Source organism: Eptatretus burgeri, chromosome 13, assembly GCF_056783735.1.
Source record: "Eptatretus burgeri isolate ZD-2024b chromosome 13, Ebu_testis_v1, whole genome shotgun sequence".
Taxonomy (NCBI): domain Eukaryota; kingdom Metazoa; phylum Chordata; class Myxini; order Myxiniformes; family Myxinidae; genus Eptatretus; species Eptatretus burgeri.
In genome coordinates, this window is record NC_140973.1 from 72964329 (window position 1) to 72989678 (window position 25350).

The following is a 25350-nucleotide window of genomic DNA, read 5'->3' on the forward strand; positions in this document are numbered from 1 at the left end:
CGGGAGTATTTATAAAACAAGCTTATTACCTCAAAATTGGAAAGATAGAAATGTATCACCCATTTTAAAGAGAGATTTCAATATGAACCCCACACAAATTATATAACGCTTTCGATTCATGACGTTACCGTTTTTGGAGACCCCGGGGAGACATGCCAACACACAAGGTATCCCTAACATAGTTATTATATATGTAGTAATTTTGTTTAGCTAAATTACCTCTCCCTTCACATCAGTGGAAAGGGAAATGCGTGGTGTTTGTGTGGATGATTTGAACCCTCTTGTGATTCTTCCCCACATAAATCATCTCACTATCTCTCTCTCCCATACATGCTTTGCAGCACAACATTACACTCATCACGACAAAAACAATCAACCAACATCAGCATAAAGCGGCACAGACTGCAATTACAAATCCAATCAAGAAAATAATAGAGCAATGCAAGCAAGCAACATGGCAGAGGGGCAAGCCTGCTCGTCGGCTCCACAATGGGCGTCGCAGTGTAACAAGAATGGAGCAGTAAGGAGGCAGCACCCATGAAGCTCAAGCTGCGCTCGAGTCTGCTTGGGCCAAAAAAACCATGACTCTTCCAGGGACCTTACAAGCCTAAGAATTCAAGGGCTCAGAGCTTGTGTGCATCTGGGGAGAATGAAGAGTCGAGGCTGAACCTGCAAGGACAAATGGGCTGTTGAGGCGGTACAGCTAAGCGGAGAGCTGACAAGCCGCAGAGTTTTCCTGAACGTGCTGGATAAAACCCACTGACTTACACAATCCATCTCTGGCTATCCCCACTTCCAATTCCTTCACTTTAAGCACAGAGTATTCAACAATAAGCCCTCATCCCTTTTTAGGACTGGCTTACTGACTCGCATCTCACACTTACTAAAAGCACTACAGGCAATCACTTGCATCTCTCCCGACACTGCACACATCCTCTTTTCTCCTTTCCTCCGCTTTCTTACAGTGGGACCAACGAGTCCTTGCAGGCCGACCCCACACCTCAACCTAATTACTTCGTCTATCACTCTTAATTACCTCGTTTTCCCCGGAATAGAGGCGCCTGTGTGTGTAGAAATTGTCACAAGTTGATTGACGAAGAGGGCTTATGTGCTTCAGAGTAAGATTGTTCTCTTGTGTGAACTGTTTGCCTTGTAAATACAGGCCTTTGCTAATCCTTGACAAACTGCCTAATGATCGTTCCATTCATTAAATCGATAATAGTGCATATACACTACTGGTCAAAAGTTTTAGAACACCCCCATTTTTCAGTTTTTACTGAAATGTAAGCAGTTCAAGTTTAATGAATAACCTGAAATGGTACAAAGCTAAGCAGTAAACTGCCAGAGGTTAAAAAAAAAAGGTTAGGTTTCCAAAAACTGAAAAATAATGTAAATTTCAGAGTTGTGAAAAAAGGCCCTTTTCAGGGAACAAGTAATGGGTTAGCAACTGCAGCTGTTCTGCAGAAATGGAAGTAAATCAAGCCTTGAAAGTTGTTGCAAACAATTCCTACAGGTGTCCCAACTTTTGTTGATTAGTTACAAACCCTCTGTCTGGATAAAAGCAGTGTTGGAACAGACTGTGTGCCACACCCTCTGAAGCATTATTTGGACAATATTGCACTGCAGGAAGTAGTATATTGCTCTCATAATGGCGAGAAAAAGACAATGAACAAAGGAAGATAGACAGACCATTATAACCCTTAAAAGTGTAGGTCTTTCCTTTAGAGAAATTGCAAAGAAGCCAAGGTGTCAGTGAGTACAGTTTCCTACACCATCAAAAGGCACTTGGAAACTGGAGGAAACTGACAGGAAGAGGTCTGGCAGACCCAAAGCCACAACACAATCAGAAGACAAGTTTCTGAGAGTCAACAGCTTGTGTGATAAGTAGCTCACAGGACAGCAGCTTCAAGCACAGCTTCACACTGGTTGAAGTAAGGAAGTCCCAGTTTCAACTGTGAAGAGAAGACTTCAAGCTGCAGGTTTGACAGGTCGAGTGGCAGTAAGAAAGCCATTGCCAAAGATGGCAAAATAAGAAAAAGAGGCTTGCCTGGGCCATGAAGCACCACCAGTGGACTACTGAAAACTGGAAGGTCTTATGGACCGATGAATCAAAATTTGAAATCTTCGGTTCATCACGCAGGGTTTTTGTTCGCCACCGAGTAAGCGAATGGATGGTTCCTCAGTGTGTGACACCAACTGTCAAATATGCAGGAGGAAGCGTGATGATCTGGGGCTCTTTTGCTGGATCCAGAGTCAGCGACTTGCACAGAGTGACTGGCACCCTGAACCAAAAGGGCAACCACAGCATTTTGCAGCGCCATGCAATACCCTCTGATCTCTGCCTAGTTGGTCAGGGATTCATCCTACAGCAAGATAACGACCCAAAACATACCTCCAGGCTATGTTAGAACAACCTTAGAAGAAAAGAACAAGACGGTAGGCTTCAAATCATGGAATGGCCAGCACAGTCTCCAGACTTAAACCCTATCGAGCTGGTTTGGGATGAACTGGACAGAAGGGTGAAAGCAAAGCAACCTTAAAGTGCAACACATTTGTGGGAACTTCTGCAACAGTGTTGGTAAGAACTTTCCGAACAATATGTGATTTCCATTGTAGAAAGAATGCCACGTGTATGTTCGGCTGTTATCTCTGCAAAAGGTGGCTTCTTTGACGAGTCAAAAATTTGGATTAAATTTTGTTCAACAAAATGATTCCATGATTTATTTTATATCTGCAATTGTTAATTTGTTCTATGCTTTAATTTCAGAGTGCATTGAAACATTAAACTGCCTAAATTTCAGTAAAAACTGGAAAAATGGGGGTGTTCTAAAACTTTTGACCGGTAGAGTAAACATGGAGGAGGTTCAGTGATGTGTTGGCGTTGTTGTGCTGCCTCTGGCACTGGATGCTTTGCTTGTGTGCATGGCATCATGAGATTACCAAGGCATTTCTGAGCGCAATGTTCAACCCAGTGTCAGAAATCTGGGTCTCCGCCAAAGGTCATGGGTCTCACAGCAGGACAATGACCCCAAACACACAAGAATGGTTCAAGACAAAACACTGGACTGTTCTGAAGTGGGCAGCAATGAGTCCAGATCTAAATCCCATTGAACACCTGTGGGGAGATCTGAAAACAGCAGTTGGGAGAAGGCACCCTTCAAATCTGGGAGAAAAGGAGCAGTTTGAACAAGAAGAGTGGTTCAAACTGCCAGTCGAGAGGAGTAGGAAGCTCATTCATGGCTAAAGGAAGCGCATGACTGCAGTTATTTTGTCCAAACGTTGTGCTACCAAATATTATGTCGAGGGTGTCAATAAATAAAGAATAGTGGAGACAAAATACTTGTCATTTTCAACTTATTTTTAGAGAAAATTGTGAGTTATTTGAAAAAGTGCAAGGGTGCCAATATTTTTAGCCATGACAGTATGTCCATTCTAACACTGATGTAAACATTGAGAAGTTTTACCAACATATTGCAATCCACAACCTCCACAAGTGAGAATATAAATATTGTACCATGATTTACATCCCAACAAAAGTCTTCCCTGTCACATGACAAACAAAAGTTTCACAAGGTCTTAAAAAAAAAATAAACTTTACAACACAAACATCTAGAGGAATTGCACTTTCTAAAAACAAACAGCTTTACAAGTACTTGACAAAACATTCCGACTCATTCTGACATTGAATGCTTTTTCGTTTTTCCTCAGCCTGACATTGTCACTTCGGTTTTTGACCTAATCTGGTTGACTCAGACCAAACAGAAGAGACAGGCTGACCAGGATACCTATTAGTGAGGGGCTGCCTCACTTGAGGCGGGCATTACCTGGTACAGAAATGAAAGTTCTCCCACCTACACTGACAATGCCGAGTGATCAGGGCATGACAGCCATTACGCAATACAGAGAAGTATGAAACATTAAAGGAACTGTGAAAGACTAAAAAGAGGTCTGAAAGAAAAAGAACAAACATCAAAGATGTAAGGAAGAACCAAACATCAAGGAACCGAGATGTTCTTTCACATGCAGAAAACCACATCATTGTACAGTCATACCCTGATTTACATCGCCACGTTATTAATACCACTGCCCGATTTGCGTTGCCTCAACTCACACTTACATCTGTTTAAAAGCCATACCCTTTATTCTCGATAGTTTCCAGACCTTACAAAGACCCCAGAATGCATCGCTAAAATACCAAATCGGGAGATCGCAAAATTGCTGAAAGAAGACTGCACTATGTGTTGCACATAAAGGAATATTAGTTAGGGAATTTTAGCAAATTGTATTGACCATCTGTGAAAAAATTGCTTACCAAAAAATTTCTTCACCAACGTATTCATCTAAGTGTCTACGAACATCTATCAATTAGTGCAAACCCAAATCCTTGTGGAAAATTCTGGGGAGGCAATCAAAGTTCGGGTGCTCAGAGGGCCTGCGCGAAAAAAAAAAAAAAAAAAAAAAAAAAATCGGAACATTAACTTTTGCCAATATTGACTTGTGGGATGTCTAACGTTCAAGTAACACGTTCAAGTTCAAGTTTTTCACATTCAAGTAACAATACTTGGAGCGATGGAGCTCAGCATATGACTCAGAGTATCCTAAGTGATGACAACGGATCAGTCTCAGATCCTTGGTCAGAGTTCAAGTCTCACATCCATAGAGCAAGACTGGAAGGACCAAGGACTTAAAGACTCAGACTTTCATCCTCCTGCACAGGTACCGACAGTGCCACACCTCATGATCCAGTGAATCCATGACTCTCCAGGCCTGACCCAGACGTTTATTGACCTCTGGCTTTCAACCAGCAGAGACATGAATATCACTGCCAAGGTAAGTGAATCTCTTTGTGACCTCAACATCCTCACCACAAACAGGTACAGACAAGATGTCATTGAAAGCCTGGATCTTGGTTTTGACCCAGGAAACATGTAATCCCAGCGGCTCGGACACCTCATTCAGCACCTTGAGGACCCCCAAAAGGATATCCAGAGTCTCCACAAAGATGACTGCATCATCTGCGAAATAAAGGTCAGATATCGTGACATTCCCAAACAATGCACCGCAGCTTGATCTCTCCGACATCCTCCCCATACAAGTACTGAGACGTGTGGGTGCCAGTGCACACCCCCTAACGAACTTCAGTAACAATTGGAAATAAGTCAGAGATGGTACCACCACATCTCACAGCACTCTCAGTACCAGAGTAGAGTTCAGAGACATCAGATCGATCAGTTTAGGTGGCACTCTACGAAGACCAAGAATCCTCCATGAGGACATCCCAATTCACTGAATCAAACGCTTTACAGAGATCAACATATGCTGCAAGCAGCCTCTGCTGAAACTCTCGTCTGCGTTTGGTGAGGACCCGAAGATCAAGGATATGGTCAATCGTTGACCTCTTTGGTGTAAAGCCTGACTGCTCTAAATAACAAAATAGACTGACCAATATACTTGAGAAATCTTCAATTTTGCAAGTAATAAAACCTTTGAGGCTGCAAATACAGTTATACATTATTTAATGTAAAACTGCACCAAGATAGGTACAAGAAACGAATTCCTCACTGTGAAAGACAATTATGATCCTTCAATATTTGCTTTCTTGATTACTGTAGATGTGCAGTCATTTCACCATGGTCATTCAAACTCACAAACTGCAATTCCCATCATGATATTTGGGATATACAAGCTCTCTTTCAAAATGCTGTCAATCATAATGTAACGGGCGTAAGCCATGGGACTTCCAACACACTTTTCTCCGAACATATTCTGTTCATACTTCCGAAATATTCACATTGTGTTCCATGTATTTATGCAGGTGATAGCGGATTCCAAAAATCGAAACAAGATAGAATTTTCAAAGAGGGAATCGATGATGTCACAATCAGCAGCGTTCGGCGGCAAACCGACGGCCGGGTCCCAGACGACGTGCTTTACTTTGAAACAAAGTTTATGAGTTCAGGACGTTTGTTCAACTCAGCTTTTACAACTTTTATCCTGCCATGTTGTTAATCTGTTGATGGAGGCAATATAGAAACGATGAATATGTCAAATCGTTAGTGTTACTCATCCGGCATGATGTGTCAAGGCCAACAATCTAAAGCGACCGGTCTCAAACGCTACCATGGGCACCCAGACACGCCACCAATATGAGCTGAGCTGTTGAATGCGGCGCAAAACATCCGAAGAAACTTCCGTAACCGAGTATTGTGATCCGTCCTGTCCCCCATACCCGTCGTAGATGGGTATCTGCTCGTACATATAATTAAGCCAAGGGAAAACGATCATGCAAGAAGTTCTAAATATCATTTTGGACCATCACCGAGAGGTGTTCGTTAAAGGAAACAATTCTGTCACCAAGGACATCGTGCTAATTATTTCTAAACAAGATCTCAGCTCATTAAAGAGCAAGGTGACAGATTAAAAAGGCAAAGTATTGGCAGTTGAGCAAAACAAGAAAAAGAGCAATTGGAGATTGCAGACCCTCACCAGGACTTCTTTTGAGTGGTGTATTTTTATAGGTTTTAGGGTAAATCCAATATAGCTGCCACACCACGTCAGGTGACATCATAATTTTCATCAAAACATTCCGCACGAGTAGTCGCACCAATGGTGAAAATATCGTCTCAATCTGACAAGAGGTTGCAGAGAAAACCACGAAAGCTCTGTGTGGACAAACAAACAAAGACAGACAAACGGATCGAAATACAATAACCTCAGCTCTGGCGAGGGTAACAGGCAAAGGAGGGAAGAAAGCACAGTGACATGCAAAAAAATAAAGTTGTATCAGATAAAGTTGGTGGGGAGGGAGGGGGCCAGATATCATCGTGAGAGGGGTGCACCTGCTTGAAGTTGCACATAATGGGGAAAAATAATTAGACGGACGAACGAATCAAGGTGGTGGTGGTGGTGGTGGTGGTGATCGTTTGGCAGCTTAGCTGCTGGGGTAGCTATCATTTCTTGAATCGCGACTGTGTCACTGATGCAGTGCCCTTTTACCAGTACACACACTGGAACCGGTACTGATTTCGCCGACGTCGGAAGGATGACAGGCTGAGTCAACCTCCTGGTGTATTAATTCAGCGCAGACGGGGCTTGAACTCAGGACCCCAGGATCTCAATCCACCACCCTAACTACTGAGCAAACACCAGGCTCACGAATCAAGGTGTGCAGTGAGCTTGGATTGTAGGAGGTAAACCAAGAGGGGTTCCTGGAAGAACACGATTCCTGAAGGAACTGGGGAGGATTAGATTGTGCAGGAGGAGATACACCACAGGCAGTTAAAATGAACAAATAAAACCACCAACCTGTGTGCAGGGCGAGTGCGAAGACATTGTTCTTCAGCCTTACGAGAGATACCGATAATGCCGAGACCTTTAGATTCCAGATTCTGAGAGCGAGACTGAAGTTGCAAAAATTCCAACATTTGATTTACTCAATTGGATATCCTACAATTTGGTATGGGGGTGAGGGGAGGCTTCCAGGAGTGTGTTCACTTACCAAGCGGCTTAATTCAAAAGGCTTAAGCAAGCACTCAAACGGAACGGAGCGCTCGGAAGCACTTAACGTGACGGTCTCCATGGAAACAAGCGAATTATCTTTCATTCGGACAAGCTGCTGGTGGTGGTGTTTGGGGAGGTGCGACTCGAAGCTAATAAATCATTTTTAGTACGAGGAGGGAGGAAGAAGAGGAGGAGGAGGGGGAGGGGGAGGGGAGGAAGAAGAGGAGGAGGAGGGGGAGGGAGGCAGAAGAGGAGGAGGAGGGGGAGGGGAGGAAGAAGAGGAGGAGGGGGAGGGAGGAAGAAGAGGAGGAGGGGGAGGAGGAAGAAGAGGAGGAGGGGGAGGGGAGGAAGAAGAGGAGGAGGGGGAGGGAGGAAGAAGAGGAGGAGGAGGGAGGGGAGGAAGAAGAGGAGGAGGAGGAGGAGGAGGAAGAAGAGGAGGAGGAGGGAGGAGGAGGAAGAAGAGGAGGAGGAGGAGGAGGAGGAAGAAGAGGAGGAGGAGGGAGGGGAGGAAGAAGAGGAGGAGGATGGAGGGGAGGAAGAAGAGGAGGTGGAGGGAGGGGAGGAAGAAGGGGAGGAGGAGGGAGGGAGGAAGAAGAGGAGGAGGAGGGAGGGGAGGAAGAAGAGGAGGAGGAGGGAGGGGAGGAAGAAGAGGAGGAGGAGGGAGGGGAGGAGGAGGAGGAGGGAGGGAGGAAGAAGAGGAGGAGGAGGGAGGGGAGGAAGAAGAGGAGGAGGAGGGAGGGAGGAAGAGGAGGAGGAGGGAGGGGAGGAAGAAGAGGAGGAGGGAGGGGAGGAAGAAGAGGAGGAGGAGGGAGGGGAGGAAGAAGAGGAGGAGGAGGGAGGGGAGGAAGAAGAGGAGGAGGAGGAGGGAGGGAGGAAGAAGAGGAGGTGGAGGGAGGGGAGGAAGAAGAGGAGGAGGAGGGAGGGAGGAAGAAGAGGAGGAGGAGGGAGGGGAGGAAGAAGAGGAGGAGGAGGGAGGGGAGGAAGAAGAGGAGGAGGAGGGAGGGGAGGAAGAAGAGGAGGAGGAGGGGGAGGGGAGGAAGAAGAGGAGGAGGAGGGGAGGGGAGGAAGAAGAGGAGGAGGAGGAGGGGAGGAAGAAGAAGAGGAGGAGGAGGGAGGAAGAAGAGGAGGAGGAGGGAGGAAGAAGAGGAGGAGGAGGGAGGAAGAGGAGGAGGAGGGAGGAAGAAGAGGAGGAGGAGGGAGGAAGAGGAGGAGGAGGGAGGAAGAAGAGGAGGAGGAGGGAGGAAGAAGAGGAGGAGGAGGGAGGAAGAAGAGGAGGAGGAGGGAGGAAGAAGAGGAGGAGGAGGGAGGAAGAAGAGGAGGAAGAGGGAGGAAGAAGAGGAGGAGGAGGGAGGAAGAAGAGGAGGAGGAGGGAGGAAGAGGAGGAGGAGGGAGGAAGAAGAAGAGGAGGGGGAGGGGAGGAAGAAGAGAACGAGGGGAGGAAGAAGAGGAGGAAGAATAATAAGAGGCGGAATAATTAACATTATTTTCCAAGACGATTTCACACCATAAAAGGACATTAATTAATCAAATGTTCATGTCCCATTAAACCAGAAAGTGAAAGAAAAGTACATGGGAAGCAACGGATAAAATAATAAAATGGAAAGACATAAATAAGTGAAATCATTTTGTGAAAGATTCGCTCATCTCAAAACGTGAAGAAGAGAAGTCATTCGTTTCATGAATTGCTTTCAAATCCCATCGTTTTCACATCCCGAACCCATCCATCGGGACCAAACTCTACACATACCTTGGGATGAATCGCTTGGAGATTTGGTGCTTATCATGAAATTTCATTTAAAATGACGCACATTGGACGTTTTTCAAGGAAGTTTTCAAAACCGAGCGGCGAGTTACGAACAGGCCCGACCAGGAAACGTACCCCACCACGATCTTAATTTATAACAACTATAATAACAAACAGCTGGAGCAATACGAACTGTAAAAACAAAACTTTCACTTTACTTTTAAAGGGGAAAACCCGTCCCCCCCCCAAGGAAAAACAAACCCGAGAAACAATGAAAACGGAAATGACGAAACCTTCCGGGGATTGGTCGAATCACTTCCGGTATGCGATTGACGTATTTTGTATTTCGAGGTGGATCTCTCCATCGCTTTGCTGATTGGTTTAATCAAAAGACAGTATGTTGTACTTCACAAACATATATCATGTGTACACACACACACACACACACACACACACACACACACACACACACACACACACACACACACACACACACACACACACACACACCCCTCGGCAGTGTATAGCAACGTTTCACGAGGCGTTGCTCTCCAACTCCCCTCCCTCACTCTTCTCCCCTTCCCTCTCTCCACCTCCCTCCCTCACTCTTCTCCCCTTCCCTCTCTCCACCTCCCTCCCTCCCTCCCGCTTTTCCCCTTCCCTCTCCCCCCCTCCCTCCCTCCCTCCTCCCCCCTTCCCTCTCTCCACCTCCCTCCCTCCCTCACTCTTCTCCCCTTCCCTCTCTCCACCTCCCTCCCTCACTCTTCTCCCCTTCCCTCTCTACACCTCCCTCCCTCACTCTTCTCCCCTTCCCTCTCTACACCTCCCTCCCTCACTCTTCTCCCCTTCCCTCTCTCCAGCTCCGTCCCTCACTCTTCTCCCCTTCCCTCTCTCCACCAGCCTCCCTCACTCACTCTTCTCCCCTTCCCTCTCTCCACCTCCCTCCCTCACTCACTCTTCTCCCCTTCCCTCTCTCCACCTCCCTCCCTCACTCTTCTCTCCCTTCCCTCTCTCCACCTCCCTCACTCACTCTTCTCCCCTTCCCTCTCTCCACCTCCCTCCCTCCCTCACTCTTCTCCCCTTCCCTCTCTCCACCTCCCTCCCTCACTCTTCTCCCCTTCCCTCTCTCCACCTCCCTCCCTCACTCACTCTTCTCCCCTTCCCTCTCTCCACCTCCCTCCCTCACTCACTCTTCTCCCCTTCCCTCTCTCCACCTCCCTCCCTCACTCTCTCTTCTCCCCTTCCCTCTCTCCACCTCCCTCCCTCACTCTTCTCCCCTTCCCTCTCTCCACCTCCCTCCCTCACTCTTCTCCCCTTTCCTCCTCCCTCACTCTTCTCCCCTTTCCTCCTCCCTCTCTCCCTTTCTCCCCTCCCTCACTCTTCTCCCCTTCCCTCTCTCCCTTTCTCCCCTCCCTCACTCTTCTCCCCTTCCCTCTCTCCCTTTCTCCACTCCCCACCACAGTCAGCGAAGCGACGGGTTGTATTTGCCAGTATGAAATAATAATTAAATACATGATACATACTGTTTGTTGTTAGTATTCCATAACACCTCGCCTTGTTGCAAAATAACCAGCAATAGTCCTGCCCTCCGAGTGCATCCTGCTCTTTTTAATTCAGCCAATTTGCTATGAACTGCTCATCGTCGTTTGGATGTGGGATTAGTGGGGCAACTTAGCGAAATATAGCATAACAATTGTGCATTTTGTGAGGAAGGCACCAAATTTGGCACACTGGTAGCCTATCATATTATGAACGGATTTGGATATTGGGCCATCTCAAATTCAGCTGCTGATGGCTGTGGCAGCCATTTTCCACTGCCATCAAAAATTTTGAGATGGCCCAAAATCCAAATCTGTTCATAATATGATAGGCTACTAGTGTGCCAAATTTGGTGCTTTCCTCACAAAATGCACAATTGTTATGCTAAGTTTCCCCACGAGATCACCAACCAGTTTCTGCTATCTATTACCATCATTCAACAATGCTTGCCCTCTTGGTGATAGGTTTTATCCATCACAACAGCCGTGCCCTTGTCTGCCGGTTAAGTTATTCATCACCTTGTGTCCAGGAGGCAAAAGATTACTTTCTGGTCTTCCTTCACCTTTGAAAGGTGTGATACACTCAATTGGTGATTGAACAATTGTCGACTCAACACCAACCCTCACAAATCAATGTCTGATCACTGTGCCTGCCCCCACCGTTCCACCCTCACCCCTCAATGAAATCAAGTCGATTAACTGACGGATTTTAAAATGAACGAGCAGAATCCCATGGTAAAAAAATACCATGATAGAAAGAAAAGAAAAAAAGAAAGAAGAGGAATCCTTTTGTTGTTGCGTTGCTTGAAATTAGTTCAAAAATGGGAGGTTCAATAAGGAGTGTCTTGAGTTGTGATTTTATGCACTTGGTGCTTAAAGAAAAGAAGAGAGGAAAATTAGTTTTACAACTTATTGATTTATTCAAAAAATCCGATTGGGTAAACTCACCATGAATTAATATGAAGATAATTTTCAGCTTCGGCATGAAGTACAGATTGTCCACAAAGTGTTGTTCCAGTTTAAAAATTATATTACAAACAAACCAAAAGAGATAGTGATGCATTGTTTTACATTGTCACATAATTAATAAAATCCCTTGTGTTCTTCAGTTCACCTCAATGTGTGCACCCTTAGTGACACGTGGCACATCCAAGCAATAATCCATGTGTTGGCCACCATATCCCTCGTCACACTACTGGCGCTATTGATTATCCTCGTAAGAAGTGTTTCAACGTCAGCAACAGAGGTTTGGAAAACAATCCTTGACTTTTCCCCACAAGAATAAGTCGAAGGGCATTACATTGGGAGACTGTGGATGCCAGGGAACTGCCCCACCATGTCCAATACACCTACTGCAGACGTTTTCGGTTCTAAAGGTTGCACTATCTGCACGAAGATGTACAACTTTGCTTTTTATATTACAATTTTCTCATAGGTTTGGATTTATATGAAGCAACTTTTCCACAATTATGTTTTCTCTCTGAGGAGCATGTCCGTGCTTCCAGGGGAAGGTGGGGTAGACAAGCAGCATTAGCCTATTATTTACATTGTATAAAGAAATGTCAAATTCCAAAAATCTTATTTCTTAACCAGCAAAGAAAAAAATTATTTTCTGGAACGATCGAGACAGCAGACCAGAATTGCGGCACACCGGCCTGTTACCCTATACACTGTATAGGAACTATTGAGGAATTAAAATAATTGAAAAATCCGACTTTTTTCTGAAATCTGAAATCTGAAAAAAAAAAATATTCCTTTTTTTTTAGGTAACCCCCCCCCCCACCGAACTCACTGATGAACCGCTGAAAGTTTGACAAAGATCAATTTCGTCATCTGAGATGAATGGCAACACAAAGACAGGCAGACACACAAACAAACTTCTCTCCTATAGTATAGCTATATTTAGATGTTGTGTTGATAAGGTACAAGACTGATGGGCCAAATAGCCTTATCTTCAGGCAAATTTCCTTGTCATGTCCAATGATACCACACTGCACGTATTAATTCAGTTACAAAAAGAAAAAGAAAAAAACAAGTTCGAATTGTGAACATACCCCGTGGGAGTTCATTCGTACAACTCTCAGGTGAGTGATAGCATGGATGACAGATCGTTTGGAAATTTGGTAAGATTTTCATCGCATCAGAAAAAGAAACCAGAGCACCTCACAAGAGTGAGGCTAGTTTCATATCATCATTTGCGACTTAATTTTGCTTTGGGCATCGCCCAGCGCATTTAATTTAAATAAATAAATAAATAACATTTTAAGAAAATTGGCCGAAAGGACTGTTTCTCGGCCCAAAGGGCCGGAATCGCACTTTGGACTCAGTTAATGCCTGCGCATGTGTCCAGTATATGCGTCAATTTTCATCGAATTCTGTTCACGAATAATGGAGACATCGACGTTCAAATGAACTGTGCACAAGAAAAGAGAGAACGGGAGCGGCGCTTTGACCCCATGGGGCGGATGACCCCACAGGGTAAAATAAAATAAAAAAATCACACTTTTCTTAGTTTTGACTTTATTGTGGTTCATCGATTCAAATTAGACACAAAACGAGAGCAAATCTCATAATAGCATTCCAGTTAGTAATAATAAAACAGGACGTTGCTCTTCGATAGCAGAGGATGTCATCTTGCAAACAGACACCTACAAGAGGAAGCAATGCTGCTGGCTATATACCACCTTGGCAGTGACACAGCTAGGCATTGTGGCATTATGGAAAAGCTCGCATTATTCTGGGCCAGTCAAACGCCCAATCATTCCATAGTGGGGATTTAAAAAAAAAAATTACAATCACAAAAGTTTCACAATAGCAGAGCACAAGCGCGTGGTTTATATAGAATGCTCTTCAGCTATAACGAGCAGATCCAGCAATGGAAACACCAAATGTGTAAGAAATGGTATACTTTTACATTCAATGCATTTCTACATTTTTGATGGTTTGAGGAAATTTTAAGTCATGTGAACTAAAGCATATTATAATCATCTTAAAGCAAGGCTAAAGCCAAAGATATACGTAAATATTTTCTACTTGATGCCAGAAGATATTTATTTTTAAAGCATAAAAAAATCCCTTTTCCTATCATCGATGTGCATGCACTAAATCTCAAAAGCATTTTCAAAAACATAAGACAAATAAAGAGGAAAGAGCAAGTCCTTTTAAAATCTCAAAGGTTGTGATACATGAAACACAGTATCAAGTGGAAGCTACAAACAGACCGTCTACCGACACAAATAATGTGCGATCCAATAGCACGCGATCGAAACTGTCCTCATGTCACTGCCGCCCATTAGTCGATCATTTGATGATGGCTGCCACGATGAATTTACGTGACAAAGTTGCACGGGTAAGTGCTGGGATGATGAAATGCCTACTGATCACGGGGCATTCCTACCTTGTACTTATTGCTCGAGTTCATTCGAGGGATTTCGGTGGAATGAGATGGAACTCTGGAAACGATTAAATAGTCTTTCATCAAAGAGAATGATCAAATTAAAAAAAAAAATTTCAATGCAAGAGGGAGAAAGTATCCACCACATTGGAATTGAGGGATTGCATGCTCAGACCAATAAGCGAATGATACAAGAAGTGAACAAGTGAATCCGGATCAATGAGTGTAGAGTTGTGCAAGTCGTAACTTTTCCACATCGGTACATAAGGTCTGCATTTCTTGATATATTTCTGATTGAAGCATACATAAACAAGTGCAACTTGATAGGACAGCGAGCTAGCTTCAATGTCCAGTCCAATGAATCGTGTACTCTGAGGATCTGGTTCTTTAAATGATCCAGAGAATTAAAAAAAAAAAGTAGTTTGCCGGTGTGTGTGCGTGTGGAAACAACACAGTAAGCAAGTCCGAGGGTTGTATTCGGAATGGTTAACAGGTGTAGAGAAGATCGTGCATATGAATGAAGGATTACATGAGATGATGGTGCTGAGCTTACTTGATGCCCTGAAGGGAAGAGCCAAATCAAATAGCCTCAGGAAGGTGGTTGCACAGAGGGGGAGTAGAGAAGAATAAAGGAGCAGAGGTGTGCAGTAAGCTTCTCATTGAAACTAACATTATGTAGGAAAGTCATTTTAAGCTTTTAATTCAATTACAACATCCAGAGGTTGCAGACTTCTTCCAGTTACACCCTGAAGTCCATTTCACATGTACAATAACGAGGTGAATCCATTTTGAACCTGTGTTTTGTGAATAGTTTGTTCATCTTTTATGACAACTTCCTGACAGCAACTATCGGGGACACCTCTTCATGTTGGTTGTACCCCCAAACACAAGTCGGGGGCCAAATCTTCCTCATTTTTCCCTGCTGCTCAGATTCGTCAGGGCAGCACAGACACAGAGTGTCGATCGGTCCCTGAGGACTTTTGGACCTTTGGATCCTGTTCGGTCCCTGAGGCCCCTTCACTCTTGTCTCTTCTCTCTCCCTCTAACTCTGTCATGGTCCTGACTTTGTGAAAGTGTGGGTTCACCAACCTGGATGTGGGGGATCTCTGGGTGGCTCCTGAGAGATAGATCAGCTGTCTTCGTGATCTTCACGACACAGAGCCCGTGTTGCTAAAATAATCTGATCGGCTTCTTCATCAACACAGAAGAGTTTTGACAAGAGTGCGAATCATTTTAAGTTAAATCTTTTGATTTGGCAAGAAACCCGGCAAATAATATTGCTTTCAAAGAAATGGATCATAAACGTGTTTCAACCGCAGAATTATATTCTATCTTTTTACTTGATTTGCTCATTCGTCTCATCCTGTTTGTTTGTTTTTAACCTTTGATGTTGTGTCCTGTTTGTCAAGAGTGAGCTAAACGGTCATGATGGTGGGGTTTTGGTATTTTTTCGTAGAATGGTGAGGGGCTGCTTTCATGGCGTGAACACTTTTAAAATGACGATTTGCGGAGTTATAGGGCACAAGTGTTGTCAACATTTCACCACATTAAATGCTCAAAAGAGGCGGTTTATTGGCGTGACAATGCAAGTGCGTTGTTAGGCCTGATTTCTGGTGAAAGGCTTTGCCACAGAGCTCACACACAAATGGGCGCTCGCCGAGATGAAACTTCTGGTGCGCCACGAGGCCCGATTTCTGATGAAAGGCCTTCCCACATTGCTCGCATTTAAAGGGACGTTCCCCAGAGTGGAATCTCTCATGAGCCACCAAGCCTGACCTTTGGTGAAAGGCCTTCCCACATTCCTCGCACTCAAATGGACGCTCATCCAGATGAAATCGTTCATGAACTACCAAGCCAGATTTCTGATGAAAGGCCTTGCTGCAGTATTTACATTTAAATGGCCGTTCACCAGAATGAAATCTACGATGAACCACCAGGCCTGATTTCTGGTGAAAGGCCTTCCCACATTCCTCACACTGAAATGGACGTTCATCGAGATGAAATCTTTGATGAACCACCAAGCCAGATTTCTGATGAAAGGCCTTCCCGCATTTTTCACATTGATAGTGCCTCTCATCCGTATGAAACTTTAAGTGGGTCACCAAGCCCGATCTTTGCAGATAACCTTTGCCACATATTGTGCACACGTGATTTCTTGTGCGTTTCTCCAAGTGGCACTGGGCATGAGTGCCGAGATGAGATTTGCTCTTAAAAGTCTTTTCACATTCCGTACAATCATAAGGTCTTTCATTCGTGTGACATCTCAAATGGATTGAAAAGTGAGATTTAAACATGAAGGTTTTACCACATATTTTGCATTCGTAAGGCCTTTCTTGAGAACAAGTGGCGTCTGTGTGCGTCCTACAGTGCGAGACCAAGCCTGGTTTATTGTTACAAACCTGACCGCACGTCTTGCACTCAAAATCACTTTCACCTGCTCTCCCCTTCAGCAGCACTAAGATGGTCTGCCTCGGCTGCATCTCTGGGGGCTTGGAGTAGGGATGATGGCTGAGTACTTCATTGACGGTATGCTGCAAGTCCTCTGTACAAGTGCTGCTTGACATTTCTGAAGATGCCAACTGAACCTTCACCTCTGCAAGTGAACACAGCATGAAACGATCATTAAATGTCATACCATACATTATGTGTTGGGAAAGTTAAACACAAGGTTTCAGACATGGAGCCACGACAAAGGAATGATGAATTTCTTATATATTTAGGCAATTAAAAAAAAAAAAAACAACGAGTAATACCCACTCCCTGTGGGAGTGAAATGTGGTGCTCATACGCCCTTCTTCAGGCAGAGATCAGTGGTTAAATCACTTACATTATTCCACATGCACAAGCTAAAATTGCAAGTAGTCTCCCCATCCTCATGGGGAAGGGAAGGGATATTTTGCACCCATGACCTGACCATAAGTATCCCGAGCACATATATACAATTTAAGTGACAAAGCCATTTTTGGTTCGATAAGGTTTGGACATACATACCTACATATATACAACAATGTGCAAAAGTTTGGGTTATTTTCACTTTTGTGTTGTAATTTCCCATTAAACATCTGTGAGAAGTTAGAAATGTGCAATATGTGTAGATAATAATTCAAATTTCATGTCATGAAGTTGGTAATGACATAATAAAAGGGTGGATAGAGGAGGGGAGAGAGAGAGAGTTGACAGGGGGAGGGGAGGATAGAGAGTTGGGGGGGGGTGGTTCGTGGGCAGAGAGTTGGGAGAGGGAGGTTGAAGCATTGGGGGATGGCATGAGGACTTGGGGTTGGGGGGCGAGAGGGGTGAGCTGAGGACGTGGGGTGGGGGTCATTTAATCAACTCTTCTTTGCAAACTATTGTTGAAGTTACATTTTACATTCCACAAAATTTCTCTGGGTACCTCCTCATATCTACATACTAAACAGATGGCTAATAAAAATAAGTCAAAGCTATGTCGAGTGACTTTTCTAATGTTAACATCACGACAAAGACCTCCAGGGTACATTAATTGCGAGGTGTTCTCTCAAGACACTATAAAGGTGTTCTCACCAGTCTGGAAAGGTGACTCTGCGTCTTCTGCTTCATCTTTGATGGTAGGTTGAGCCTCAACCTCACAGTAATTGGTGCTTGACACTTCTTCAACGTAGAAAAATTCCTTAGAATCAAAATTCAACTCACCTGGGGAATAAATCATTCCAAATGGTCAGGGGAGATGAGGGAATGGTGTGGGGGGGGGGGGGATTCTCAAAGGAAAATATCCATGAATTACAAATAACAGGTTTGTTGTTTAAAAAAAATATTTAAAAATAAAAAAAATATCAAACATTCATGAAGGAGAATCATACGACAGTATATATAATTTTATAAGTGTCTGTGTGCTTGTTTGACTTCTATGTATTCCTGAATCAATCCATCCATCCGCTGGGACCATACTCTGTGCAGAGCGTTGGTGCTACCAAAGCAGTCTCCTTGGCTATTGGGTACAATCCTGGAGTTATAGGGCTGTTCTATTTTATGTATATATATATATATATATATATATATATATATATATGTGTATATATATATGTGTATATATATATATATGTGTATATATATATATATATATATATATATATATATATATATATATATATATATATATATATATATATATATATATATATATATAGTTATAGGGCTGTTCTTATCGGGCTAGTCGCCACTCCGACACTGGATACCAGCAAGATGGCACTCATTTTGCCGACCTCAGAAGGATGACAGGCAGAGTCAACCCCACCTGATATTAATTCAACAGCCGAGTGGGATTTGAACTCAGGATCCGAGGATCCCAAGCCCACTACCCGAACCATTAAGCCAACAGCAGGCATACTCCTGAATCTCTGGATAGAATGAGTTGAAAACATGTGGTTGTACTCGGAGGTGCCCAAGAAGGTTTTAGAGGTTAAAAGGGTGGGGGAAGCACCCCAATTCTCTCCATTTAAAATGTGTATCTTTTAGCGTCACCTGGTGGGAGGGGCATTACAAGTCAAAACGAGAATGTCAATCCTTGTAGTGCATACCTCTGCCAAGCTGAACAGTTAACGTTTTGTATCCCATTGCTGGCTGGATCTGGATCTAGACCTGAATCAAAACCGAATCGGATAGTTCTTGTCACCAAACCAATTCATCCACCTTGTTTCGTCCAAATCCAGCCAAAAGTTTTTGAAATATTGTGCTGTATATAATTTTTGGCCCCATCTCTCAATGGTGTTGGCTACCCCGCATGCCTGGTGTTGGCTTAATGGTTAGGGATGGCAGGCTTTGTATCCTCGGCTCCTGAGTTCAAATCCCGCTCAGCTGTTGAATTAATACCAGGTGGGGTTAACTCAGCCTGTCATCCTTCCGTGGTTGGCAAAATGAGTGCCAGCTTGCTGGTATCCTGCGTCGGAGTGGCGACCCGTCCAGGGTTGTGCCCAATAGCCAAGGAAACTGCTTCAGCAGCACCAATGCTCTGCACAGAGTATGGTCCCAATCTCCTCCTCTCAATGGTGAAGAATCGCTTAAAAAAAATTAAATTCTCGTCTGCATCTGGATCCGGATCCGGATCAACACCAAAATTGAATCAATTCTTCCTTTTTACACGCCAAACTTGTGCACCAAGTTTCGTCAGAATCCGTGCACAACTTTTTGGGATATCGTCTTAAATATCGTTTCTAGCCTGATCACTCAATGGTGAAGAATCACTTAGAAATTCTCGCGCCCAGATCCGAATCTGGATCTTAACCAAAATCTAATAATTTTGTCCTCGTCACACACTCAACCTGTCCACCAAATTTCATCCCAATCCATCTACAACTTTTTGAGATATCCTGTTCAATGCCAAATACACAAACTGGCAGAGGTGAAAACATAACCTCTGCCCACCTTCGGTGGCAGTTGTAATAAGATATTCCACAGACATCATAAAAGCAGGAGAATTAACCTGTCTATAATAACGGTGTATTTGCTTGAACAAGTTAAGTCAATGAAAGGGTTAAGTAACAGCATTTGATCTTGTCTCTCTTATCTTTATCTTTCTTTTCACTCTCGTGGTCTCTCTCAAGTGATCTTTCATTGAGATGAAATGTAACAGTGGGTTGACATCGAACGTAGGTGGAGGCATAATCAACACATTCGCTACATCTTTGGAATATTCACAATCGCATTGAAATGATAGACCTGTACTTCATACAGGTCGACAAATCCAATGGCGTCAAAGTAAAGTCAGGGTTTTATGACACAAAGTAACGTGCACACAGCCAGGGCTGGCAGGATAGTCTCGAGTCCTCAACGTATGCGCACTCACCTCTGAGCTTTCTAGCCTGGGTTTGAATCTCGGCCCAGCTATAAACTGTCACCCTGGTGTTTTGCAGGCAGGGCAATCAATTAGTCAATGGGTGTGTTGCCCCTCAAATGGACGTCAAATTGGGTGTCCCATCTACTGGCACTAGTTGGTGAACCTTAAAGATCCCACAGTGTCTTTCGCGACAAGGAGGTGAGCTATCACCGGCACCCTGAATAAATTACAAATTCCTGCTCAAACCTGCAGAGGGCACTGCATCAGCGGAACAGCCGCACCCCCAGCCAATGGTGCGAGTCGTGCTACCCCGCAGCTAAGTGCTACCCATAATGTCTTCACGAGTGAGAGGCATTTTGCGGCACAATGTTACGAGTCCTTGAGGTCCATACTTGCACTGGCGGCTGCAAAATGAATTCCTTTTGATAGTCTGGCAGATAAGTGAAATATTTGGGGGAATTGTGCCTTTGATGATACAAGCATGAACTTTGGCACACTGTTAGATCATGCCCTAAGGAAGATATTTAGCTCTAGGGCCATCGCAGAATTGTCCTGTGGCCAAAATGGCGGTCATTTTCCAAAATGGCCACCACCGGTTGTAATTTTACCAGTTTCTCAGGTTCTAGACCAGCTAGGATATTGATTCTGGTGGCTAATCGTACATTTTCAAGGATGAGGAATGCAGTGGTACTATTTTTAACATGCTAGCAACTACCAAACAACATATATCTAGCATTCAGGGAATTAAATAAAAGTAAAACCATCAAATATTAACGGAGTTATGTACATTTTCCGGAATTTCACAATCAGCCCATGAGTTGTGTGCTGACCTCATTGGTTCATTCCTTATTGGTTCACGAAAAAATATTTTCACGAAAAAAATAAGTGACCACTATATTCGTTATTGTTGTTTGTCTGTCTGTCTGTCTGTCTGTGTGTCCGTCTGTCTGTCTGTCTGTCTGTGTGTCCGTCTGTCTGTCTGTCTGTCTGTGTGTCCGTCTGTCTGTCTGTCTGTCTGTGTGTGTCCGTCTGTCTGTCTGTCTGTGTGTGTCCGTCTGTCTGTCTGTCTGTGTGTGTCCGTCTGTCTGTCTGTCTGTGTGTGTCCGTCTGTCTGTCTGTCTGTGTGTCCGTCTGTCTGTCTGTCTGTGTGTCCGTCTGTCTGTCTGTCTGTGTGTCCGTCTGTCTGTCTGTCTGTGTGTCCGTCTGTCTGTCTGTCTGTGTGTCCGTCTGTCTGTCTGTCTGTGTGTCCGTCTGTCTGTCTGTCTGTCTGTGTCCGTCTGTCTGTCTGTCTGTGTGTCCGTCTGTCTGTCTGTCTGTGTGTCCGTCTGTCTGTCTGTCTGTGTGTCCGTCTGTCTGTCTGTCTGTGTGTCCGTCTGTCTGTCTGTCCGTGTGTCCGTCTGTCTGTCTGTCCGTGTGTCCGTCTGTCTGTCTGTCCGTCTGTCCGTCTGTCTGTGTGTCCGTCTGTCCGTCTGTCTGTGTGTCCGTCTGTCCGTCTGTCTGTGTGTCCGTCTGTCCGTCTGTCTGTGTGTCCGTCTGTCCGTCTGTCTGTGTGTCCGTCTGTCCGTCTGTCTGTGTGTCCGTCTGTCCGTCTGTCTGTGTGTCCGTCTGTCCGTCTGTCTGTGTGTCCGTCTGTCCGTCTGTCTGTGTGTCCGTCTGTCCGTCTGTCTGTGTGTCCGTCTGTCCGTCTGTCTGTGTGTCCGTCCGTCTGTCTGTGTGTCCGTCCGTCTGTCTGTGTGTCCGTCCGTCTGTCTGTGTGTCCGTCTGTCTGTCTGTCTGTGTGTCCGTCTGTCTGTCTGTCTGTGTGTCCGTCTGTCTGTCTGTCTGTCTGTGTGTCCGTCTGTCTGTCTGTCTGTGTGTCCGTCTGTCTGTCTGTGTGTCCGTCTGTCTGTCTGTCTGTGTGTCCGTCTGTCTGTCTGTCTGCGTGTCCGTCTGTCCGTCTGTGTGTCCGTCTGTCCGTCTGTGTGTCCGTCTGTCCGTCTGTGTGTCCGTCTGTCCGTCTGTGTGTCCGTCTGTCCGTCTGTGTGTCCGTCTGTCCGTCTGTGTGTCCGTCTGTCCGTCTGTGTGTCCGTCTGTCCGTCTGTCTGTGTGTCCGTCTGTCCGTCTGTGTGTCCGTCTGTCCGTCTGTCTGTGTGTCCGTCTGTCCGTCTGTCTGTGTGTCCGTCTGTCCGTCTGTCTGTGTGTCCGTCTGTCCGTCTGTCTGTGTGTCCGTCTGTGTGTCCGTCTGTGTGTCTGTCTGTGTGTCTGTCTGTGTGTCTGTCTGTGTGTCTGTCTGTGTGTCTGTCTGTGTGTCTGTGCCGAGCATAGCTCCGTGGGTTTTGATCCGATCCTGATGAAATTTTGGTGGGAGGTTTATATCTTGATCTAGTTGTGTTTTCCTGAGAATGGGCATGGTCCGCCCATTATGGGTGGAGCCACGCCCAAAAAACATGTTTTTAGGGGGTAGCCGATTTCAATTTGCATCTTCTCCTAGGGGTTTTGTCGAATCTGACAGGGGTTTCAGTATTTGGTTAGCCCAATAGCACCTGCATAGCCCCACAGAGCTCGGTTTTTCATTTCCGTCCCAAGGTCAAGGTCACAAGGTCACAAACTTAGAAAATTGCGATTGTGACATAAAAAAATTATCTTCTCTGAGAGGTTTGTCGAATTTTGTTAGCCCAATGGCACCTGCATAGCCCCACGGAGCACGATTTTTCATTTTCGTCCCAAGGTCAAGGTCACAAGGTCACAAACTTAGAAAATTGCGAATTGTGTTTTTAGGGGGTAGCCGATTTCAATTTGCATCTTCTCCGAGGGGGTTTGTTGAATCTGGCAGAGGTTTTGGTATTTGGTTAGCCCAATGGCACCTGCATAGCCTCACGGAGCTCGATTTTTCATCTTCGTCCCAAGGTCAAGGTCACAAGGTCACGAACTTAGAAAATTTTGAATTTTGACATAAAAATCCATCTTCTCCGAGGGGTTTGTCAAATCTGGCAGGGGTTTCGGTATTTGGTTAGCCCAATGGCACCTGCATAGCCCCACGGAGCTCGATTTTTCATTTTCGTCCCAAGGTCAAGGTCAAAGGTCAAACTTAGAAAATTTCGAATTTTGACGTAAAAATCATACGACCGCCCAAACTTTGAGAGCTGAGATGACAATATTTTTTATGCATAATCTTGAGGTCATTCCCCACCTAAAGTCTTGAAACCATTTTGCTCTATCTCGAACACCTTGCCCGTGGCGCCCCCTTCAAGTTTGTTTTTACGCTGATTTCATCAAAATATGGATAATCCGAGGAGTGCGAAATGCCATATAGCTTATATGACGTTATATTGTTCCTGGAATGTTCCAGAGGAAGTTTTGCACCAAAGGTCATAATCCTTCACCTTTCAAGTTCACAAAGGTCAAATTTTCAAAGTTGTGGGAATCGAAGCTGGTTTTCGACCTTCTTCGACGAACTAACTCCAATAAGCTATAGCACGTATCCTGTTTCCTTATTTTAACGTCCAAAACATTGTTTTGTGACCTTTAAAGGTGATGCAAAGGTCAAATTTTTAAAGTTGTTGAACGAAACCGGGTTTTCGACATTTTGCAGCTAATAACCTGTCACTCGTACCACATCATGTTGATCATTTTTATAACTGGTCAAACATTATCACATTGTCTCATCCTTGACTTCTGAAACAATCTACATCGTCAAATACTGCTCGTGAACCATCGTCGTCTTCAGACTTGTGTTTATGTGTATTCATATATTTTGCTGCATATTCACACAGATCATCATAATAATGTCACAATGATAATCTAGGTTGTTAGCACAGCTTTTGTGGACTTGTGTACACCTAGTAACAACGCCTAATCTGCATGTATATCTGTATGCTTTCAGTTGACCTAGACTGTGACTGTGGTGGTAGCCAACATAATTTCCTGGAGATTTCAGCTTATGGTGGAGTGGTGGTGGTATAACTAGTACATAATGTTCTCAGATTATAACCAGTAGATACTGTTCGAAAGTAGCATAGTGCATCGGGACAATGGCCAAACTATACAAGTGGTGGACCCTGATGAACCTAGCTCATCAGGTAAACAGTGCCCGACCACAGACTGGAACAAATGTGTTCTGTGTCAGGAAGACACAGATGAGATTCTGACATGTCCATATAATTCAGCACGTGGCACAGATGGGGCAGGATACAGGACCATAGTTGAGCATCTTGTAGCATTCGACAAGATCAGTTGCCTGCCAAGAACACTAAAACTGTCACAACTGGATGAGGGTCAGGGCATCAAGGCAGCATCAAGTTCACAAAGCCAAATGGCATGACTCTTGCAGACTGCAGGAAACAAAACAAAACTTCAAAGGGCTGAAAAGAGGAAAACACACCACGATGATGACCCAGAAACCCACAAGGTCACCCGTCAGAGCATTGAACGTGAAACTCATTCAACAGAGACATGCTTCTTCTGTGGCAAATCTGCAGCAAGAGATGCTTTGCGTAATGCATCAACATTCGAACTTGACATTCGTGTGAGGCAGTGTGCCCTCAAACTACAGGACAAACACCTCCTATCTAAACTCAGTGTTGGAGATATCATTGCCCAAGAGGCTAAATACTATGTTCAGTGTCTTGCCTCTCTGTACAATAAAGCGAGGGACACAAAGGCACAATAATCTAATGTAGACACTGTTAACTATGGAATTGCATTCGCTGGACTTGTCGCCTATATTGAGAAAGTGCGCATGGACAATATGGTTGCACCAGTGTTCAAGCTAACAGACTTGGTGAATCTGTACAGTACCAGGCTGGAACAACTGGGGACACACGTGGCGGGGCGTGTACACTCCACTAAACTCAAGAACAGAATACTGGGTTACTTCCCAGACATGGACGCTCACAAGCAAGGCCGTGATGTGGTGCTCGTGTGCAATGAGGATATTGGTGCTGCATTAGGGAAAGCATGTGAGCACGATGCTGACAATGATGCAATTCATCGAGCCAGAGCTTTGATCATCTCGCCTTTGATGACATCACTCGAGCCTTCTGTGCTTTGGATGCCACCCCAGACACCATAGACAACTGGATGGAGTCTCTGGAGCGATTCGTGGTATTGCTCTATGACCGCACTAGCGGCCTGGAATCAGCCAATCAGGCACGCAATCAGCTGTTCACCCAGAAAGGTAGAGATATTGAAGGACTCCCTCCAACACAAGCAGCACTGATTCAGCACACAAAGAGGGCTGCCTACCAAGCTGGTCACTGCTGGGGACAAATGATGGTTGCATCCCAGAACTCCCATCCCCAGGTGACTGGGGGTGGAAGAAGAAGACACAGATGGATGGGAGGTTCACTGGACCACACTGCCAGAAGCGACCCAGGGCTGTCGAGAA

General features: G+C 44.8%; 1 protein-coding gene across 1 annotated transcript in view; it reads right to left on the bottom strand.

The window, feature by feature from the left end:
• LOC147014759 (uncharacterized) overlaps nt 1–25350 on the bottom strand; it is a 45685-nt gene that overhangs the window by 14760 nt on the left and 5575 nt on the right. The window contains exons 3-5 of the mRNA XM_085850613.1: nt 17717–17845; nt 15727–16769; nt 6487–6658 (exon numbers count right to left, since the gene is read on the bottom strand). Coding sequence (XP_085706739.1) covers nt 6487–6658; nt 15727–16769; nt 17717–17845 — 1344 coding nt within the window. The remainder of the gene's footprint in view (nt 1–6486; nt 6659–15726; nt 16770–17716; nt 17846–25350) is intronic.